Source organism: Lactuca sativa, chromosome 4, assembly GCF_002870075.4.
Source record: "Lactuca sativa cultivar Salinas chromosome 4, Lsat_Salinas_v11, whole genome shotgun sequence".
NCBI classification, from domain to species: domain Eukaryota; kingdom Viridiplantae; phylum Streptophyta; class Magnoliopsida; order Asterales; family Asteraceae; genus Lactuca; species Lactuca sativa.
This window is the reverse complement of record NC_056626.2, coordinates 380255645-380274493: the sequence shown is the minus strand read 5'-3', so window position 1 is coordinate 380274493 and position 18849 is coordinate 380255645. Positions and strand designations below refer to the sequence as shown.

The window sequence follows — 18849 nt, the reverse complement described above, 5'->3', positions numbered from 1 at the left end:
CAAAAATTGGCCCAAAATCATAAACATAATCAAGCCCTCTTGGAATGAAAATCTTCCCACCCAAATAGTTATATTGCCGACGTATCGAAGCCATTTATAAGTCGATTTCCTTACCCTAGTATCCCCCAATCACAAACGAATCAAACCCTAACCCTAGATTTTTTGCTAACTAGGTATGTTTTCTTCCTCTTTTTCCTCGATGTCGACTCTAATTTTTTTCATTTACAACCATTTTCGCTTCGATTTTTGACCCAGTTTGTTGTTTCGGTTGTTTCATTCAAGATCAAACGATGAAAGGAGGCAAATCAAGCGGTGCTACGAGGAAAGCCGATACCAAGTATGATTTAATCTAACTATGTTTCAAACATACCATCTGCTAGGGTTTAATGTTGTATTTTTTTTCATCTTCAATGAAATTAGGTTTTTGTTCTTCCTCAGGATCATGATTTCGGTACTTTTTAACAATTGTTTGTTGTAATTTTAGGTTGTCTGTAAAGAAGACTGCAGCCAAGGGGAAAGTAGCTAAGGATCCCAATAAACCCAAGAGACCCGCTAGCGCCTTCTTTGTGTTCATGTTAGTAGTTGTTCTTCGTTTATCACTACCTTCATGTTTTACTTCCATTTCCAAAGTTTAAATATTTTTCCTCTTGTTAATGTTATAAAGGGAGGACTTTAGAAAGCAGTTCAAGGAAGATCACCCTGACAACAAATCTGTTGCTACTGTAAGTGATCTTCCTTTTTGCCTTTTGTGATCGAAACTTCTTAAGCTTTGTTTCAAGTATTCTGTATCTAGATTGAGTTGAGCTTGTGTTTTTAGATTTTGATTTGGATTTCACTTGTGTATAATTATCAGGTTGGTAAAGTTGGTGGGGCAAAATGGAAGTCAATGTCCGACTCTGTAAGTAGCACTTACATTACATTACTATGTTTAGTTTTTGAGGCAAAATCATAATGCTCATCAACTTCTTAAAAATTTTTAAAAAAATGATGTAGTATTTAGTTATTTACCTCTGTTTTTTGGATGATGTGAATGTAGGAAAAGGCACATTTTCAAGCCAAAGCTGACAAAAGAAAGAAGGAATATGAGAACAACTTGGACACCTACAACAAAAAACTTGTAAAATCTTTGTTTAAACTTAGAATTCATATGCTTATCATTTTAATATTGTTGTTTTGATTCATTGACTTTGAGTTTGCTGCCATGTAAATAGGCTGGAGGTGGTAATGATGATGATGATGAGGATTCTGACAAATCTAAGTCTGAAGTCAATGATGAAGCAGATGAGGATGAAAGTGATGATGTATGTTTTTTTATAAAACATAATGATATTGATACTTATTTTTTTTAGTATATGATTAATCTTTTTTAACAAATGAAACTAAATGTGGTTTTAATTTGTGTTTTGTAGGAGGAAGATGATGACTGAATCAAGAAAGTGGAAGTTGATTCGGTGTTGATGGTTTGATAAGTTACCTGCTTTGTAGTTTCATGTTACTGATTAGAATAGATTTGGCTTTTATGGTGCACAGGAAAAAGGAAATGTAACTTTGGTTTGATAAGATGTTCTAGTTTTTCCAAATTAAATTTTGTAATATCGTTTTTTTAGTTTTATTTTATTTATTTTTATTTATTTATTTATTATTTAGGAGTTGTTTGATCATCAGAGTCAAAATTATTTTCAATTTTGTAGAATTTTCACCTGTGACTTTTGTTCTTTTCTGTGTTCATGTTTATGTTTACGGAACTGTTAGCTAGGCTAGACACATATCAAGATCCTACCATTTATGCATAAGAGTCTTTTATTTTAATTCTATTTTTCCTTTTTAGTTTTTTTTGCTCGACTTGTGTTGTCTATTTTATGATGATTCCAGACCTCTGATCCGAATTATAGGCGATCGATTCCCATGGCAAGTGAAGAGTTCTATTTTGTCAACTTTGACCATCATAATAGCAAAAGGTGGGATGGCACTTAAACCTTTTCTCCTACAGCCACAAACCACCTTTGTCAAATTCTTGCAGGACAACCCAAGGTAAGACTTGTTTTATACTACTGTCTTTTGTTGATTATTCGACTTACAAGGGCATTCTCATCAATTTGCATGAGTGTTCGTTCAAGTCGATCCCCTAGTTAGGGGTCTTCTATCTAACCTACTTGCATCAGATGGTGGGGTTCGTGAGGCAATATTGGTCGCCCTAAAAGGTGTTGTCAAGCATGCTGGAAAGAGTGTTAGTGGTCCCGTTAAGACACGTGTTTTTGATCTCTCAAACGAGTTGATCTAGAACGATGATGACCAAGTTGCCTGATGTGAAAGCTTCTATGGACATATTCATCAGTAGAATATTGATAGATTATCAATCACTTTCCGATCCAAAAGCATACAAGAATGATCACCCACAACTTATTTAAATATGCACAAGTACCTTCAGGTAAGAATATTTATGTGTGTTTGGCCTTATATGTTGGATTTGGGGAACAGAGAGTCTTCCAAATATGAAGAAAGCTCCTACTTAAGGATACTTTTGGACAGCAGAGATGCTTGGTTAGGTCCTTGGATTCCTAGAAGGTATACACTTGTTACATATCAACTTTAGGGGGCCTTTGGTTTGTAGGATTTATCAAGAATTGGAATTCAATTCCGAATAATTTCTGTGTTTGGTTGTATATAAGTAAGGATTTGAATTCAATTGTGAACTACAATTTGAAGGTTGAGCTTTTAAAGGAAGAAACAGATTTGGATGATTATTTGTTAGTTTTATAGGAATGTATAATCCATGTTAGCAATGTACATTAAATTTTATGCAATGGATTGTATTTTCTGTATATGATATTTTATTTCTGTTATGAGACATTAAATGCAAATGTAATTTAAAAATTAATAAATATAAAAATATTTTTTAGAACATTTAAAATTATGATACGCAAAAATGTGTGTCATCTTCATTTATGACATGGCCTTTCTTGACTGGGGCTTCCTTGATACGCGTTGCATGTCATAAACACGCGCGTCGTAAGGTTACGACAGGTGAATGCGTGTCATCTTCTTTTATGACAGGGCCTTCCTTGATACGCATTGCGAGTCATAACCGCGCGTCGTAAATGCGCGTCATAAATGCACGTCGTAAATGCGCGTCGTCTATAGACAACACGCAAAAGCGCGTCGTCTCTCGTTATGACAGGGCCTTCCTTGACGCGCATTTGTGCGTCGTCTGAGCGTTTTACGATGCGCAATGAGCGTCGTAAAAGGCCTTTTTTCTAGTAGTGTGTAGTGCTTAAACTGCACTAAAAAGGGACACACCGTCCGTTACTGCAAGACTCGGATCCAACACATTACTTCAACCACCAATGTCGAAATCTCTCGAATATGCCATCTATGTGGCGTAATGGGACACCTCAAGAGGGACTGTCCAACAGCGGAGAACGATGGGGAATCCGAAGGAGTTTGACCTCATAATGGAAAGAGGCAACGAAGGACCCTACTATAGTATAGGTTCACTTCCAGTCGTCAGTATAATGTATGTAGTTTTAAAACATGTTTAAAACTAGTGCAACTTGAGTCTTATCTTTTGCGAGATCCCGTCAGGTAAGGGACCCTCATGCTGCGTATACTTGCCCTTTTGTAGTATACTTTGTTTGCAGCAGTTTTCCTGCAGTTACTCTAAAGTACTGTAACTCTGTTAAAAAGTTGCACTGTTGTGTTTTGTCTATAACGCCTTTATGATCGAATCTAGTGCCTTTATTTCCAAGTGATTCCGATTTTATCATACGATCAGAGTCTATTTGATCCTCACAATACCAGTTTCATGTGTAAATCTCTTTCTCCGAACTCAGCTTTCTAACGAATCTATCACTTCAAAACTCTGAAGTACTCATGCGTGGAGTACCTCATGTTTCTTACCCTTTCCAAAGAAACCTCAGCAAACCTCCCCGAAGTACCACTCGTGCAATATGTCAAGTTCAATCCAAAGACCCACAGTTTCAATCTTAATTATACACGACTCGTATAACCGAGACTGTGATTGAGGAACCTGGTATGGGTTCTACTATGAACTTCAGGACGGAGACTGCCCAAGACTGCGAGTGATCGTGCTTCTGTGAAAATAAACTTAGAAATACCTATCCTTTTCCCTAATTCATGAGTAGTCATACTTTCTTTTAGATCTTCACGACATCTAATCCACCCCTAAGGTTTTGACATCATAATTAGTAGGAGTTGGTTATGTCTGATGGGTTTTGAGCATTCTAACACTTCCTAAGTGTACATGCAACCCTAATAACCTTGGATCTATGTTTGTCTAATTATCATGCAAAGTTGAATTTCCAAGGTTATATTCCTATCTAGCATACATGGGGAACAATTTAACTTGAATGAAAGATAGAATAACTTACCTTGTTGTAGCTTATGTTCCTTGAAACCTTGTGAGCCTAGCACCCCAAGTGTGATGCCTCAAATGCTTCACACAACACCAAATGCTCTTGGAAAGACCTTTGAGATAATACACACTTCTTAAAATCGGCCAAGCCCTCTAGTTTCTTATGTCTAACCGATTTTGGTGGAGAATGGGATCCTTATATAGTGTTGACACATCTAGGGTTACACCATGTAAACCCTAATGTGTCATGACTCTTCATTTCCATGACCCATGGGTTTGTAACTCCCATGGAGCATCCTATGGGTAGAACCCAACTTGATAATCCATGGAGCCTCTTAGCCCACTATACAAGATATGTATGATTTACATAATCAACCCATATATTTAAATAGTTATCCTTTGATCACTTAATTAATTCCAAATTAATTCTTTGATCAAACTAATTAAATAATAATATTATTAATATATTAGAACTTATAATATATTAATAATCTCCAAGTGTTATTTCTCTCATTTAGTCTATCCAATTGCATGGTGCCATGCAACCCAAATGGACCATGCCGGGTCGGGTCAAGTACACACCCGAAATAGTTATGGAGTTAGACACCTTATCCAACAAAGTCTACATCGAGCCGAAATCAGGTGCTTTGATAAAGCAGTTGATCTTAACCTCCCTTTCAAAGAATCTCTTGTTATTTATGGAGACAAATCAAGTATGAACCTTCGCATCATTTCGTGTATTTAAGCTCAAAAGTGCTTACGAAGGGAATATTACACACTCCTTACACACATTGTCGATACGAGTCAAGAAGTGAAGGACATTCAGAACATCCCAAAGTACGCGACTTTCTCAACACCTTTCCAGAAGAACTACCGGGATTACCACCACAACGTCAATTTGAGTTCAGAATCAACTTAGTTACAAGGGCTACCCCAGTAGCCAAATCACCTTATCGTCTAACTCCAACTATGATACTGGAACTTCCCAAACAGCTTAACGAACTCCACAGAAGAGGATTCTTTAGGCCAAGTTTCCCACCTTGAGGAGCACCATACTTGTCTGTAAACAAGAAAGAGTGCTCCAAACGCTAAAGTAAGCCTGGTGCACCGCACCGGAATTATCCCTCCCAAAAGGGGATAGAAGATTTTGTGGTGTAATGCGATGCATCCAACCAAGGACTTGGTTGTGTTCTTATGCAAGAGGAAAGGCCACTGCCTATACCTCAAGACAACTTAAGACGCAAGAAGTTAACTATACAACACATGATCTTGAGTCAGGAGCAATGGTAATTGCTCTGAAGATCTGGAGACACTACTTGTAGGGTACAAGGTGTAATACTCTCACAGAACAGAAAAACACTCAGCACACATTCGATAAAGAAGAGTTATCATACCATTGAAGTCAAACGAAAGAAGCAAAGTCGTATCCCGATAGTGAAAGGTTCGCTAGAATGCCAAGCGAGGACCTGAGTTCACTCAAGAACACAAGAGACAAATAAAACTTCTATCCGTAGCATATTTATCAATTCTGCTTAAACTCTAATTTCAGGACGAAATTCTCTCTAACGGGGGGATGATGTGACAACCCGATATTTAGAGACAATGTAATGTAAAACCAGTCAAATTTAGGTCAAAATACAACTTTCATAAAATCTTATTTGGGTTAAATCAAGTAGTAGGAATCGTAACAAGGTTTTCATACATATAAAGAACACAAAAATCTGAGTTATAACAAAGAAGTTATGACCATTGTAAGATTTCCGACAAAACCGGCAACACCAATTAAACGAAAAACGCAAAGTTTGGATACAATAGTTTTTAGCCTTAAGTATGCAAATGAAAGTTGTATATAACATTAAACCATGAACGTACATAAAAAGAACGTCCAAATCTGACTTCGTATGAGGAAGTTATGATTTTTCCAAGATTCAGATATAGCAGTAGGCAGCTAAAAACTCGAAATAGAGATCGAGAGACTTTTGGCCAAGACAACCTAAATGAGAACCGAAGGTCTCAATAATAGTAGCGCAACGGCAAAAAGTCTGATGAAAACGCACATCGGATGAAGAAGTTATGGAATTTTAACGGACTTTTCGTGTCCTGGCCCGTTATAAATAAATAATTAAAAATAAATTCAAAATTTGCCGATGAAGTCTAAACGAGAGTTGTAGATCATATTTTCAGCTATGTGTGCATATAAAGAACGTTAAAAACGGAGCTCGTACGCGAAAGTTACGGATTTTACAAGTTCGAGGCCCGAAATTCGAGGCTGTCAGGCTTGCCACAACGTGGCACAAGCTTGTCGCGACCCGGCAAGTGATTGAGGGTGTCAAATCAATGGAAGAGGATAATTTTGACTCCCCACGATGTGGCCAGCCCTTGCCACGATGTGGCACACCCTAGAAACGCCCCTATAAATAGATTTCAAGGGCTCCGAGTTCCATTGCTCAGTTCCCTTCTTTCTCATGCCGAAACTCTGCGTTTAAGCCCTCGAGACCCTCCCAAAGCCCCAGTTTCACCTTCAAGTCGTGAAGGAAGGTTTTGTGTTCCCAAGATTCCCGAGATTCCCGAGAGTCCCGAGATTTTCCCGCGTTTTCAACTCTTCCTGTCGAAGTTCTGCTCGATTCTTCTCTCGACTACTTCAAATCAACCACTTCAATCAAGTGAGTTCATACCCCTAAAATCTACACTTTCAAATGCGTTATAAATGTTTTTTTATACACTTTTAAGGGGGGGGGGGAATGCAAGTAAACACACGGTTATCCCCGTGTGAAAGACATAAATCTTTGTTATACTTTTTGGTTATGAAATCAATCACATGTAATTTATAAGTAACATACAATTGGACTTACTACACTTTTAGCCGTTTAAGCAATCAGAGTACTTCAAATAGGTTTCTCAAACGTTTTTACATGTTAAAACACTTTTAGAAACTGTCTTCCAAACTGTATGTTTCCCTTTTGAATTTGTTATAGTTGTGCATCAAACAAAGGTTTTCTTACACTTAAACTGTCTTGTCAACTGTTTTCGAATCGTTTTATAAACTGACATCAAGTCAAAAATTCTTATTTATTAAACTTTTCAAAGGTTTTACAAAACTTCTTTTATGCTTTTATATTATAAATTGCATGCCTCTATATGTATAGTTATATAAATAATGTTTAAAAGACTTAGGAAGGCTATACACCCTGTTTCCTTTTCCTCGATTTGGATGTGGTCTGGTGGGATATTGGGTACCTGTCCGAAGGTCGTTTAAATATTTGTTATATATCATGTGTACATATATAGACATAAATGTTCCATCAGTCAGTTCAATTCCGACACTCTTGGGTAGCAAGGGTGTATAAACCTACTTGGACACTCATCAATTACATTCTACTAAACTATTATAGGAATAGTTTAGGGATACAAAACATTATTCTTATTACAAGAAATTACACCAGATTCAGTTCATTCATGAGTCTTTACTACATGTTATATGAAGGGATACTCTTACAGAGATTCCTCTTACATGAATACGTTTACATAGATACGCTTAGATGAGTACGGTTACGTAGATGATATATGATGAGTTACTATTACATATTATATGTGTAGATACTGTTATATAGTTCTCCTTCTTATCATTACCTTGTGATACAATCACATAATCGACGAGATAGATTGGACTTTATATCCTAGTACCAAAGGATACTTTGTGGGACTAACCATTCCTATAGCCATTGTTAGCTATAGAGGATAATGACACATCTATGGATGTCTACGGTTGATACCATTACAGGTATACTTAAGGGACTAACTATTCCTAAACCCGGCTGTTAGCAACAGAGGTAAATGCACATCTCCGGATGTCTACGGTTGATCCGTTTACGGCGAGTTTCCACGCCGTGTATCTCTTAGTACCAAAGGATACAACATAAGTTAGTATATTATTACATTTATAGTTTTATAATAATAGTTAAACAGGGAAAAACCGTCATATTTTCAAGTGATGCGTACTTTCAAAACAGCCTGGTCTTGGTAAAAGACTACTTTCAAAACATTCGGGTCTTAGTAGAAGACTACTTTTATACTAGTAGGAAATATAGGATTTCCTAGGGTTTTCCAACGTTTACAATTACTTACAAACATTTTACAACTTTTTCAAAAGATTTACAAGTCTTTACTTCACAGTTTTTACAAATCAAAGACACATTAATACTTATTAATTCACCAGCTTTATTGATGATACTCGCTTTCAAAATAACTTGTAATCTCAGGTCACAAATAGACAGGTACGACGACCAGGTTTTGTAAAGACGGAGAAATCAAGACTCCTCTTTTATTTTGATTAGTTATCATGTTGTCTTATACTATGAAAGACCACACTTGTAATCAAAATTATACTATTAATGCAATGGATGATGCAGTTGGTTGTTTACTACTTTACATCTATTGTGATACATTACATGACGTCCTCCGCCCCAGAACGATTTCGCTGTTCTCGGTTTTGTGGTGTAACAGAGTACACCATATAAACTACAAGGCAAGATCTAAACTTTTTACTGCAGGAAGAAGCTCCAACCTATGTATTCCTTAGATCCACACTTGTCCACCAACTTCTAGCCTCCACAATGGTCTCCTCTTCTCTTTCACCACCTTGAAATGGCACTTTGGAGCTTAGAACACTCACACTCAAGCTAAAAACGAAGGAAATGCTCTCTTAGGGTTTCTTTATGAAAGATGGTGGCTGAGGGACAAGACCATCTCATGCCTTTTATAGCCCTCAGGTCATATTACGGTTTTGAATCTGGGCCGGTTACGCCCGGCGTAACCTTAGGTACGCCCAGCGTACCCGGATGAAATCCGCGTACAAGATAAGCTCGCAAGTACACGCAGCGTACTCCTTGTACGCCCAGCGTACTCACCAACTTAACACTCAACACAAATGACTCAATATTACAACTTGGAACCTGAATTTCAGGTTGTTACAGCCGGTTTGATGTCGATACTTTTGCAATATTGTGGTTTATTAAAGACCTGCTTTAGGGTCAAGTATTCAAATTACATATACTTAATATACCAATACAATCGACATGTATTTTCATACTCTTTGAAAAATAACCACTTCATTTTATACTATCCTGTTGCAACTTGTACTTGAAGTGGACATCCATTTTCAATTCTTTACAAGATTCTTGTTGAATTAAGTGTTTAAGTTCAGAGATGTCAAATTCATATTCATTCTTGATATCTCACTATCTTTTTATCTATTGACTTTTATAGAAAAAGATACCTCCTCGTAGAAATCGAAGACGTAACAATGAAAGTGAAGCGCCGACGCCACCTCCACCACCACCCCCTCAATTCGATGTTGCTATGTTCCAAGCAGTAGTCACAGCTGCCTTATCTCATATCAATGTTCCTGGTGCTAGTGGGTCGGGAGCTGGTGCATATCCATCTAACCATCGCGAGAGTGCACTTATAAAGACTTCTCGAATGCCAAACTCAGGACCTTTAATGGAACTGGAGGAGTGATGGTTTTAAGGTAGTGGATCGAGAAGACAGAAGCAATCTTTAAAATTTGCTCATGTCCAGAGGGTAGCAAAGTTAAATTTGTTGCCTGTACTTTCTCAGATAGGGCCCTAACATGGTGGAATGGCCATGTTAAATCACTGACTTTGATAGTGGCTAATACTATAAGCTGGGAGAACCTAAAAACCATGTTGATGCGGGAATACTGCCCGTGAGGGAAAATTCAGAAACTAGAACAAGAACTCTCGGGTCTTACCTTGGCCGGTGTAGACATAACAACTTACACAAATCGGTTCTGTGACTTTGCGATTCTGTGTCCGGAAATGGTTGCTTTAGAGAGCAAAAAGATTGAAAGGTATATTTGGGGACTGTCGCCTCAGATATAGGAAAGTGTCATTGCATCTAGGCATGTTACCTTTGGCAGTGCCAAGGAACTGCACAGTCACTTATTGACCACGGAAATCATCAAAACTCTGTGGTTACTGCCCCAGAACAACCTAGGGAGAACAACAACAACAGCAAGAAGAAGGGTTGGAACAAAAGGAAGGGAAAATCTCCTCTGGAACCTTCAAAGAAGCAACAAATAGTGGCAGTCCATGCTACTACTATACCTGCTACCATACCTACTATTGTGCCTTTTGTTGCCCTTAATAACCCAGCACCAATTAAACCGTATGCTGGTAGCCTCTCTAAATGCAACAAGTGCAATTTTCACTACACTGGAAATTGCCCAGAGATGCAGTGCCATAACTGTAACAGGAAAGGGCATACTGCCCGATTCTGTAGAACACCACCTCAACCCCTTAACCAAGTACTTGCCGTCGGAGTAGGTCAAGCATGCTACCAATGCAATGATGTGAGGCATTTCAAGAGAGATTGTCCAAAAGCTGGAAATGCCGGTGGGGTTGGGAGAATTCTAGCATTGGTTCACGAAGAAGTGGTGGCAGACCCTACAGTGGTCACGGGTACGTTCCTTCTCAACAATACTTATGCATGCATTCTTTTTGATTGTGGTGCTGAGAGAAGCTTCGTGAGCCATAACTTTAAACATCTACTAAATCAAAACTCCCAACCACTAAATGAAACTTTCACAGTAGAAATGGCTAACGGGAAATCTGAGTCCACCAATGATATATACATAGGATGTACCCTTACCTTAAATGACTTGTCTTTCTCAATAGACCTTATGCCGGTCTTTATCAAAAGTTTTGACATCATAATAGGCTTGGATTGGTTGTGCCCCAACCATGCTGACATCCTATGCTATGAAAGAGCTATTTGTTTGAACTTTCCAACAAACGAAACTCTTGTTATTTACGGCGACAAACCCGAAACGAACCTTCAGATCATTTCTTGCATTAAGGCACAAAAATACCTTCGCAAGGAACACTATGCATTCTTAGCTCACGTGGTAGACAAAAAGCAAGAAGTGAAAGACATCGTGAGCATTCCCAAGGTCCGTTGTAACAGCCCAGATTTCCAGTTATTATTTATTCTTGTAATTTTTTTGGTGATTTGTGAGGGGACTCGGCGAGTTGGAGCTCAAACTCGCCGAGTAGGATCGCGGTTTGGACGCGGGTTCGCGTCTGGACTCGGCGAGTCCAAAAGGTGGACTCGGCGAGTCCATGCTGTTTAATGAAACCCTAATTTACGGGATATGAGACCTATTTAAGAGGGCTTATGGCCGTCATTTGCAGCCACCAACCCCAGAGAGAACCCTAAAGAGTCCTTAAGCGATTTGTGAGAGAGCGGAGAAAGATTTTTGGCTAATTGTGAGTGTTTTGACTCCTAGAAGAGGATCAAGGAAAGAGGAGACCAAAGGAGGTGCTAATCTAGTGATTTCTGAGCTCAGAGACTTCATTTGAGGTAACCATTCGTTCCTATCTCAGTCCTTGGTGTAAATCTTAGAGTTAGGGTTTCTTTGTGGAAAGATCCATGGAGTAATTGGCCTCTTTTTGGTGTTGGAACTTTAGATCAGGACCCAAAGAGGTCCAGAGACCATTTTCCCTCGAGCTTTATAGGTGTTAATGGAGGCCATGAGCCTATAATGGCATTCTAGGGACCACATCATCAAATAAGGCCTTTGGACCTTTGCATGAGCACCAAGATTGAAACTTTTCGTGGTATATGTGCTTGGAAGAACTGAATCTATGGGTTTTTGGAGCGGATCTGACCTCAGGAGTGAGTTTGAGTTCATGCATGGTGTAGACTCGCCGAGTCCGAAGAACAGACTCGGCGAGTAGCATGAAGATTGTCCTTAATCACTCTGCGAGTGGTCTTGCCAAGTTAAGGGTTGACTCAGTGAGTCAGGGAGAGTCGGAGAGGGTTGACTAGTGGACTGAGTCAAGCTGGAACTCGCCGAGTTGTTCTTGAGACTCGGCGAGTTGAGTCGTGGTGGCCCCGTGATTCATGCCAGGTGGAACTTGTCGAGTCAGGGAAGTACTCGACGTGCCAGGAGAGGATTTGAGGGAGTCAGTGAACATGTATAGACTCGCCGAGTCGCTTCGGTGCACTCGCCGAGTCCAGTCAAAGTTGACCGTTGACCAGCGTTGACCAATGTTGACTTGATAGGAGAAGTCAACCTTAGTTGTGAAAGTGTTAATCAGAGATATATATTGTGTTATAGGAGGATTATAGCTCGAGGGATCGAGCACGAGTGATTTCCGGGATTTGCAAGTTAGCGAGATACACGAGGTGAGTCTTCTCACTATACTTTACCTTGAGTAGGTAATCAGAGTTATGCGATACAGTGTTTGTATGCTATATATGTGTTATGTGTTGCACTGCATTATTCTATGTGATTTATGTTGTGCGTTTTTACAGAGTTAGAACCTGAGGGTTCATAGAGTTTGGGTGCACGGACCCATAGAGTTATAGCCTCGAGTGGCTAATATGTGTTATATGTGGTATTTTGGGGAACTCACTAAGCTTTGTGCTTACAGTGTTTGGTGTTATTTGTTTCAGGTACTAGTGACGACCGTGGGAAGGGGCCGGCTTGATCAGTACACACGCATGGGATTTTATGATTATGTGATCTTGGGATTTTTGTATAACTTGGATTAAATTTTAAACATGATGGGTGTTTTTATGAGTATTAAGGGAATTATGCTTTATAAAATTTGAAAATTTTGTTTTGAAATTTACGGTGTTACAAGTAGGTATCAGAGCCTTGGTTTGAGGGATTCAGGTACACCTTCGGGGGTATTTGAAATCAAACTGAGGATTTGGAAAATATTTTCAAAAGAGAACCAAATTTTATAAAAGAAGTTAAAGATTTTTAGAGAAACTCAGAGCAGAAACGTGTGTATGATCAGTCAGCGCCCGAACGGTGATTTCCCAAAATACCCTTATATTATATGTTTATGAGATTGATATGATGTATTTTTCTTGCTAGAGCAGGCTAGGTATTCCTATTAGGACTAGAGTGCCTTGATTTTTGATGCCTTAGCCTAGGGGAAGGTGAGCTGCTATGAGATGCCTGAGAGTGAATAGGTAGCAGCGAGGAGCTTATGAGAGATCTGTTAGAGAGTGATAGAGTACTTGGGACTTGGAGTCCGAAGAGGAAGATTTGGGGTGTATACTAAAACGGTGCGGACAATAGTATTGGGCCCGTACTATTGAAAACACCGGAGCGGTCTACAGTTCAGATAAGAACCTTCGGAATGCCTAGGATCAAGGAGGGAAGAGTTGTCGAGTGTGAGTATGCTCGATTGGATTCTAAGTTATCGTATATTGTATTTCAGAGGTTGATCATGGTGACGACACGTCATATGCCAAAGAGCAGTGGGGCTAGTGATGAGTAGATCCGTCAGATCATCCACGAGGAGGTGGCTGCGGCCATCAGGGTAGAGATACCAGAGATATTCAGGTCTATTAAGATCACGCTGATTGAGACTTTCGACGAGCGTTATGCTGCTCTTTCTGAGGCTGCTATTGCAGTGGCCACCGCAGCTGTTGCTGCTGCGAGGCCGCAGGGTGGTGATGTGTTGCTGTTCCGAGAGTTCAGCAACACAAAACCACCAGAGTTTGATGGGACCCAGGACCCTGTGGCAACTATGAGATGGATTTCGGATATAGAGGGGTGTTTCTTCACTTGCTCATCTCCTAAGCATTTGAGAGTTCGGTTCACGCTGAACTAGCTTCTCTTGGGAGCGAAGGACTAGCGGAAGTTTGTGACGGCGCACTTTACGCCTGCTGAGCTTGCGGAAGTGACTTGGGAGAGGTTCACTGCCATGTTCCGAGACGAGTATGTTTCCCATGTAGAGAGGGAGCGTTTGGCCCAGGAGTTTCTGACCCTCAAGCAGGGTACTGAGTCTGTTACGGTGATTACCAGGATGTTCCATGAGAGGGCGATGTTCTGCCCTGAGCACGTGTCTACGGAGCAGGCACGTATGAGCCGATATCTGAGTATCTTGAGGCGAGACATTAGGGAATTCGTGGCGAACTCCTCATACCGGACATTTGCCGAGCTTCAGGCAAATGCCCGGAAGAGGGAGATTGAGCTAGAGACTCAGGCTAGGGAGGAGGCTGAGTTTCAGGGGAGGGATCGGCGACTGGCATAGTCCTAGCCGGCAGCCAAGTGGGCCAAGCCCGCTGATCCCAAATTTGGGAGCCAGAAGGGCCGCACTTATGTAAAGTGCGGCAAGGGTCATGATGGAGTTTGTAGAGCTGGGTCTTGCTACAAGTGTGGCAAGGAAGGGCATATGGCCAAGGACTGCCCCAAGGGGTTTGCAGTGTGTTTTCACTGCAATCAGACCGGACACCGGAAGGCAGAGTGTACGCAGTTGCGGGGATCAGCTCAGGGAGCACCTCAGGGATCTGCTCCTGCCGCCATCAGAGCTACCGAGGTTCGGCCAGTGAAGGTCGAGGCGCTGAGGGCACGAGGGAGAGCCTTTCAGTTGACTGCGGAGGAGGTCCACGCAGCGCCCGATGTAATGGCTGGTATGTATTCTTTCGTGTATTTATTTTGATGTTGAGATATTATGCTTATATTATGTTATGCGTAGGTACTTTTCTTGTGAATTCTGTACCTGCCTTGGTGTTATTTGACTCAGGTGCGAGTCGGTCTTTTGTATCTTTGGCTTTTAGTCAGCATATCAGTGTTAGTCGCGAGGCGCTGAGTTGGCCTCTGAGGGTTTCCATAGCTGACGAGAAAATGATATATGCCACGGAGGTGATCCGTGGGTGTGTATTCGAGATTTTCGGTGTTGAGTTCCCAATTGATTTGGTTCCTATTGTGACGGGTGATGTCTGTGTCATTGTGGGCATGGACTGGTTGAGCAGATTTGGTGCGGTTATCGACTGCGAGCGATAGCTGGTGACCATACGAGACCCTAGTGGGGGAGTTCTTATGGTGTACGGCGAGGGTACCTGTTCTGGATCAGCGTTTTGTTCGGCCGCTAGGGTGAGGCAGTGTCTACAACAGGGCTGTAAGGGTTTTGTGGCGTACGTGTCAGATACGCAGGTTGATTCCGAGAGGCCGAGTCCAGTGGAGGAGGTTCCGATAGTGCGTGAGTTCCCGGATGTCTTTCCAGAGGAGTTTCCGAGTGTGCCTCCCGTGAGGCAAGTAGAGTTCAGTATCTATTTGGTTCCGGGGGCCGCACCTATCGCCAAGGTGCCTTATCGTCTTGCACCTCCAGAGATGCAAGAATTATCCTCGCAGCTTCAGGAGCTGCTGGGGAAGGGATTTATTCGGCCGAGCAGCTCACCATGGGGAGCGCCTATCCTGTTTGTCAAGAAAAAGGATGGCTCACACCGGATGTGTATGTATTACCGGGAGTTGAACAAGTTGACGGTCAAGAACCGTTACCCGTTGCCGAGGATCGACAATTTGTTCGATCAGTTGTAGGGAGCATCTTAGTTCTCCAAGATCGATTAGAGGTCGGGATATCATCAGGTGAGGGTGCGAGATGAGGACATCCAGAAGATCGCGTTCAGGATGCGTTATGGGCATTATGAGTTTGTGGTGATGCCCTTTAGGCTTACCAATGCCCCGACAGTGTTCATGGATCTCATGAACCGAGTGTGCAGGCCGATGTTGGATCGGTCAGTGATTGTATTCATCGACGACATCTTGGTATATTCGAGATCTAGAGAGCAGCATGAGGAACATTTGAGAGAGATCCTCGTAGTTTTGAGATCGGAGAGGCTTTATGCCAAATTCTCCAAGTGTGATTTCTGGTTGCGAGAGGTCCAGTTCCTGGGACATCTCGTTAACCAGGAAGGGATATTGGTCGACCCGACCAAAGTTGAGGCGGTGATGAGTTGGGAGGTGCCGAGGTCACCCTCCGAGATCAAAAGTTTTCTAGGGTTGGCCGGTTATTATCGGAGATTTATCAAGGATTTCTCTAAGATCGCAGTGCCACTCACCAGGTTGACCTGGAAAGGTGTCGCTTTTTCATGGGGCCCCGAGCAGCAGGCCTCCTTTGAGACGCTTCACCAAAGGTTATGCGAGGCCTCGGTGTTAGCCCTCCCGGAGGGAATGGAGGACTTTGTGGTATACTGTCATGCGTCGATCTGGGGTTGGGAGCGGTGCTGATGTAGAGAGGACATGTGATAGCATATGCATTGAGGCAACTGAAGCCTCATGAGACGAGATATCCCACCCATGATCTAGAGTTGGGGGCTGTGGTGTTCGCTCTCAAGATTTGGCGTCACTACCTGTATGGGGTTCGGTGTATGATATACACGGACCATAAGAGTTTGAAGTATTTGATGGATTAGACCAACCTAAATATGCGTCAGAGAAGGTGGTTAGATGTGGTCAAGGATTATGATTGTGAGATCCTATACCACCCAGGCAAGGCTAATGTGGTAGCCGATGCACTGAGCCGCAGGGCGGAGAGCACCCCGCTGCGGGATGTATGTTTGAGATTGACCGTGATAGCTCCAGTGTTGGACGCCATTCGAGGGGCACAGGCCGAGGCTGTGCAACCCGAGATGCAGAAGAAAGAGCGAGTTCTTGGATTGATTTCAGAGTTCGTTACCGATGGTCGGGGGCTTATGACATTCCAGGGACGTATCTGGGTGCCGTTTGTGGGAGGAACACGTACCATTTTGATTGAGGACGCTCATCGGTCGAAATTTTCGATCCATCCGGGAGCCACTAAAATGTATTTGGACCTGAGGAAAGAGTATTGGTGGCCCTGTATGAAGAGGAATGTTGCGTGGTTTGTTGAGAGGTGCTTGATCTGTCGTAGGGTTAAGACCGAGCACCAGAGACCGCATGGGAAGTTGCAGCCGTTGGAGGTTCCCGAATGGAAGTGGGAACAGATCACCATGGATTTTATCACCAAATTTCCAAGGACTGCTAGGGGAGTTGATGCAATTTGCGTGATTATGGACAAATTGACGAAGAGCGCTCACTTCCTTACTATCAGCGAGAGTTCTTCCGCAGAGAAGTTAGCAGAGATGTACGTGAGGGAAGTGGTATCTCAGCATGGGGTGCCGATCTCGATTGTCTCAGACTGGGATGTACGTTTCACTTCCAGATTCTGGAAGAAGTTTCATGAGGAGTTGGGTACTAGGCTGCATTTTAGTACCGCCTATTACCCCCAGACGGACGGGCAGAGTGAGCGGATGATTCAGACGCTCGAGGACTTGCTTCGGGCATGTGTGTTGGATTTCGGGGGAAGTTGGGATACGCACTTGCCCTTGGCAGAGTTTTCCTACAACAACAGCCATCATTCGAGCATTGGTATGCCGCCCTTTGAGTTGTTGTATGGGAGGAGGTGCAGGACCCCCATTTGTTGGGGAGAGGTTGGTCAACGCGTGATGGGCAGTACAGAGATAGTGCTTCAGACGACAGAGCAAATCCAGCAGGTCAGGCAGAGGTTGTTGACCGCTAAGAGTCGTCAGAAGAGTTACGCGGACAGACGCCGGTCCGAGCTTGAGTTTCAGGTCGGCGACTTTGTGCTCCTGAAGGTCTCTCCTTGGAAAGGAGTGATTCGATTCAGGAAGAGGGGCAAGTTGGGGCCCCGATTTATTGTTCCATTCCGAGTGATCACGAGGGTAGGCCGGGTAGCCTATCGTTTCGAGTTTCCAGCAAAGTTGGGGCAGATTCACGGCACTTTCCATGTGTCGCAGCTGCGGAAGTGTATAGCCGATGAGTCGGCAGTGGTTCCGTTGGAGGATATTCAGGTGGATGCGAGCCTGAATTATGCAGAGAGACCAGTGGCAATCAGAGATCGAAAAGTCAAGGTTCTGAGGAACAAGGGGGTACCCTTGGTTTTGGTTCAGTGGCAGCATCGAAAAGGGTCCGAGATGACCTGGGAGCTGGAGCCTGAGATGCGTGAGCAGCATCCGAAGTTATTTGCAGAGCGAGACTTCGAGGGCGAAGTCTAGTTCTAGTGGGGGAGAATTGTAACAGCCTCGATTTCCAGGTATTATTTATTCTTGTAATTTTTTTGGTGATTTGTGAGGGGACTCGGCGAGTTGGAGCTCAAACTCGCCGAGTAGGATCGCGGTTTGGATGCGGGTTCGCGTCTGGACTCGGCGAGTCCATGGTGTTTAATGAAACCCTAATTTCCGGGGTATGAGACCTATTTAAGAGGGCTTATGGCCGTCATTTGCAGCCACCAACCCTAGAGAGAACCCTAAAGAGTCCTTGAGCGATTTGTGAGAGAGAGGAGAAAGATTTTTGGCTAATTGTGGGTGTTTTTGCTCCTAGAAGAGGATCAAGGCAAGAGGAGACCAAAGGAGGTGCTAATCTAGTGATTTCTGAGCTCAGAGACTTCATTTGAGGAAACCATTCGTTCCTATCTCTGTCCTTGGTGTAAATCTTAGAGTTAGGGTTTCTTTGTGGAAAGATCCATGGAGTAATTAGCTTCTTTTTGGTGTTGGAACTTTAGATCTGGACCCAAAGAGGTCCAGAGACCCTTTTCCCTCGAGCTTTATGGGTGTTAATGGAGGCCATGAGCCTAGAATGGCATTCTAGGGACCACATCATCAAATAAGGCCTTTGG

The 18849-nt window shown here is 42.3% G+C and overlaps 2 protein-coding genes across 2 annotated transcripts in view; both read left to right on the top strand.

Moving 5' to 3' along the window:
• The first annotated feature begins 290 nt into the window (after window positions 1-290).
• On the top strand, window positions 291-1796 carry LOC111880963 (high mobility group B protein 3). The gene is made up of 7 exons (XM_023877373.3): window positions 291-337; window positions 485-574; window positions 665-722; window positions 854-898; window positions 1037-1117; window positions 1212-1301; window positions 1410-1796. The coding sequence occupies exons 1-7, from the start codon at window positions 291-293 to the stop codon at window positions 1425-1427; spliced, it is 429 nt and encodes a 142-aa protein (XP_023733141.2). The 3' UTR covers window positions 1428-1796.
• LOC128133734 (uncharacterized) overlaps window positions 1520-18849 on the top strand; it is a gene marked incomplete at its 3' end in the record, with an annotated part of 159695 nt that continues 142365 nt past the window's right edge. The window contains exons 1-6 of the mRNA XM_052771265.1: window positions 1520-1542; window positions 1648-1747; window positions 1829-2031; window positions 2134-2227; window positions 9638-9800; window positions 10546-10844. Coding sequence (XP_052627225.1) covers window positions 1520-1542; window positions 1648-1747; window positions 1829-2031; window positions 2134-2227; window positions 9638-9800; window positions 10546-10844 — 882 coding nt within the window. The remainder of the gene's footprint in view (window positions 1543-1647; window positions 1748-1828; window positions 2032-2133; window positions 2228-9637; window positions 9801-10545; window positions 10845-18849) is intronic.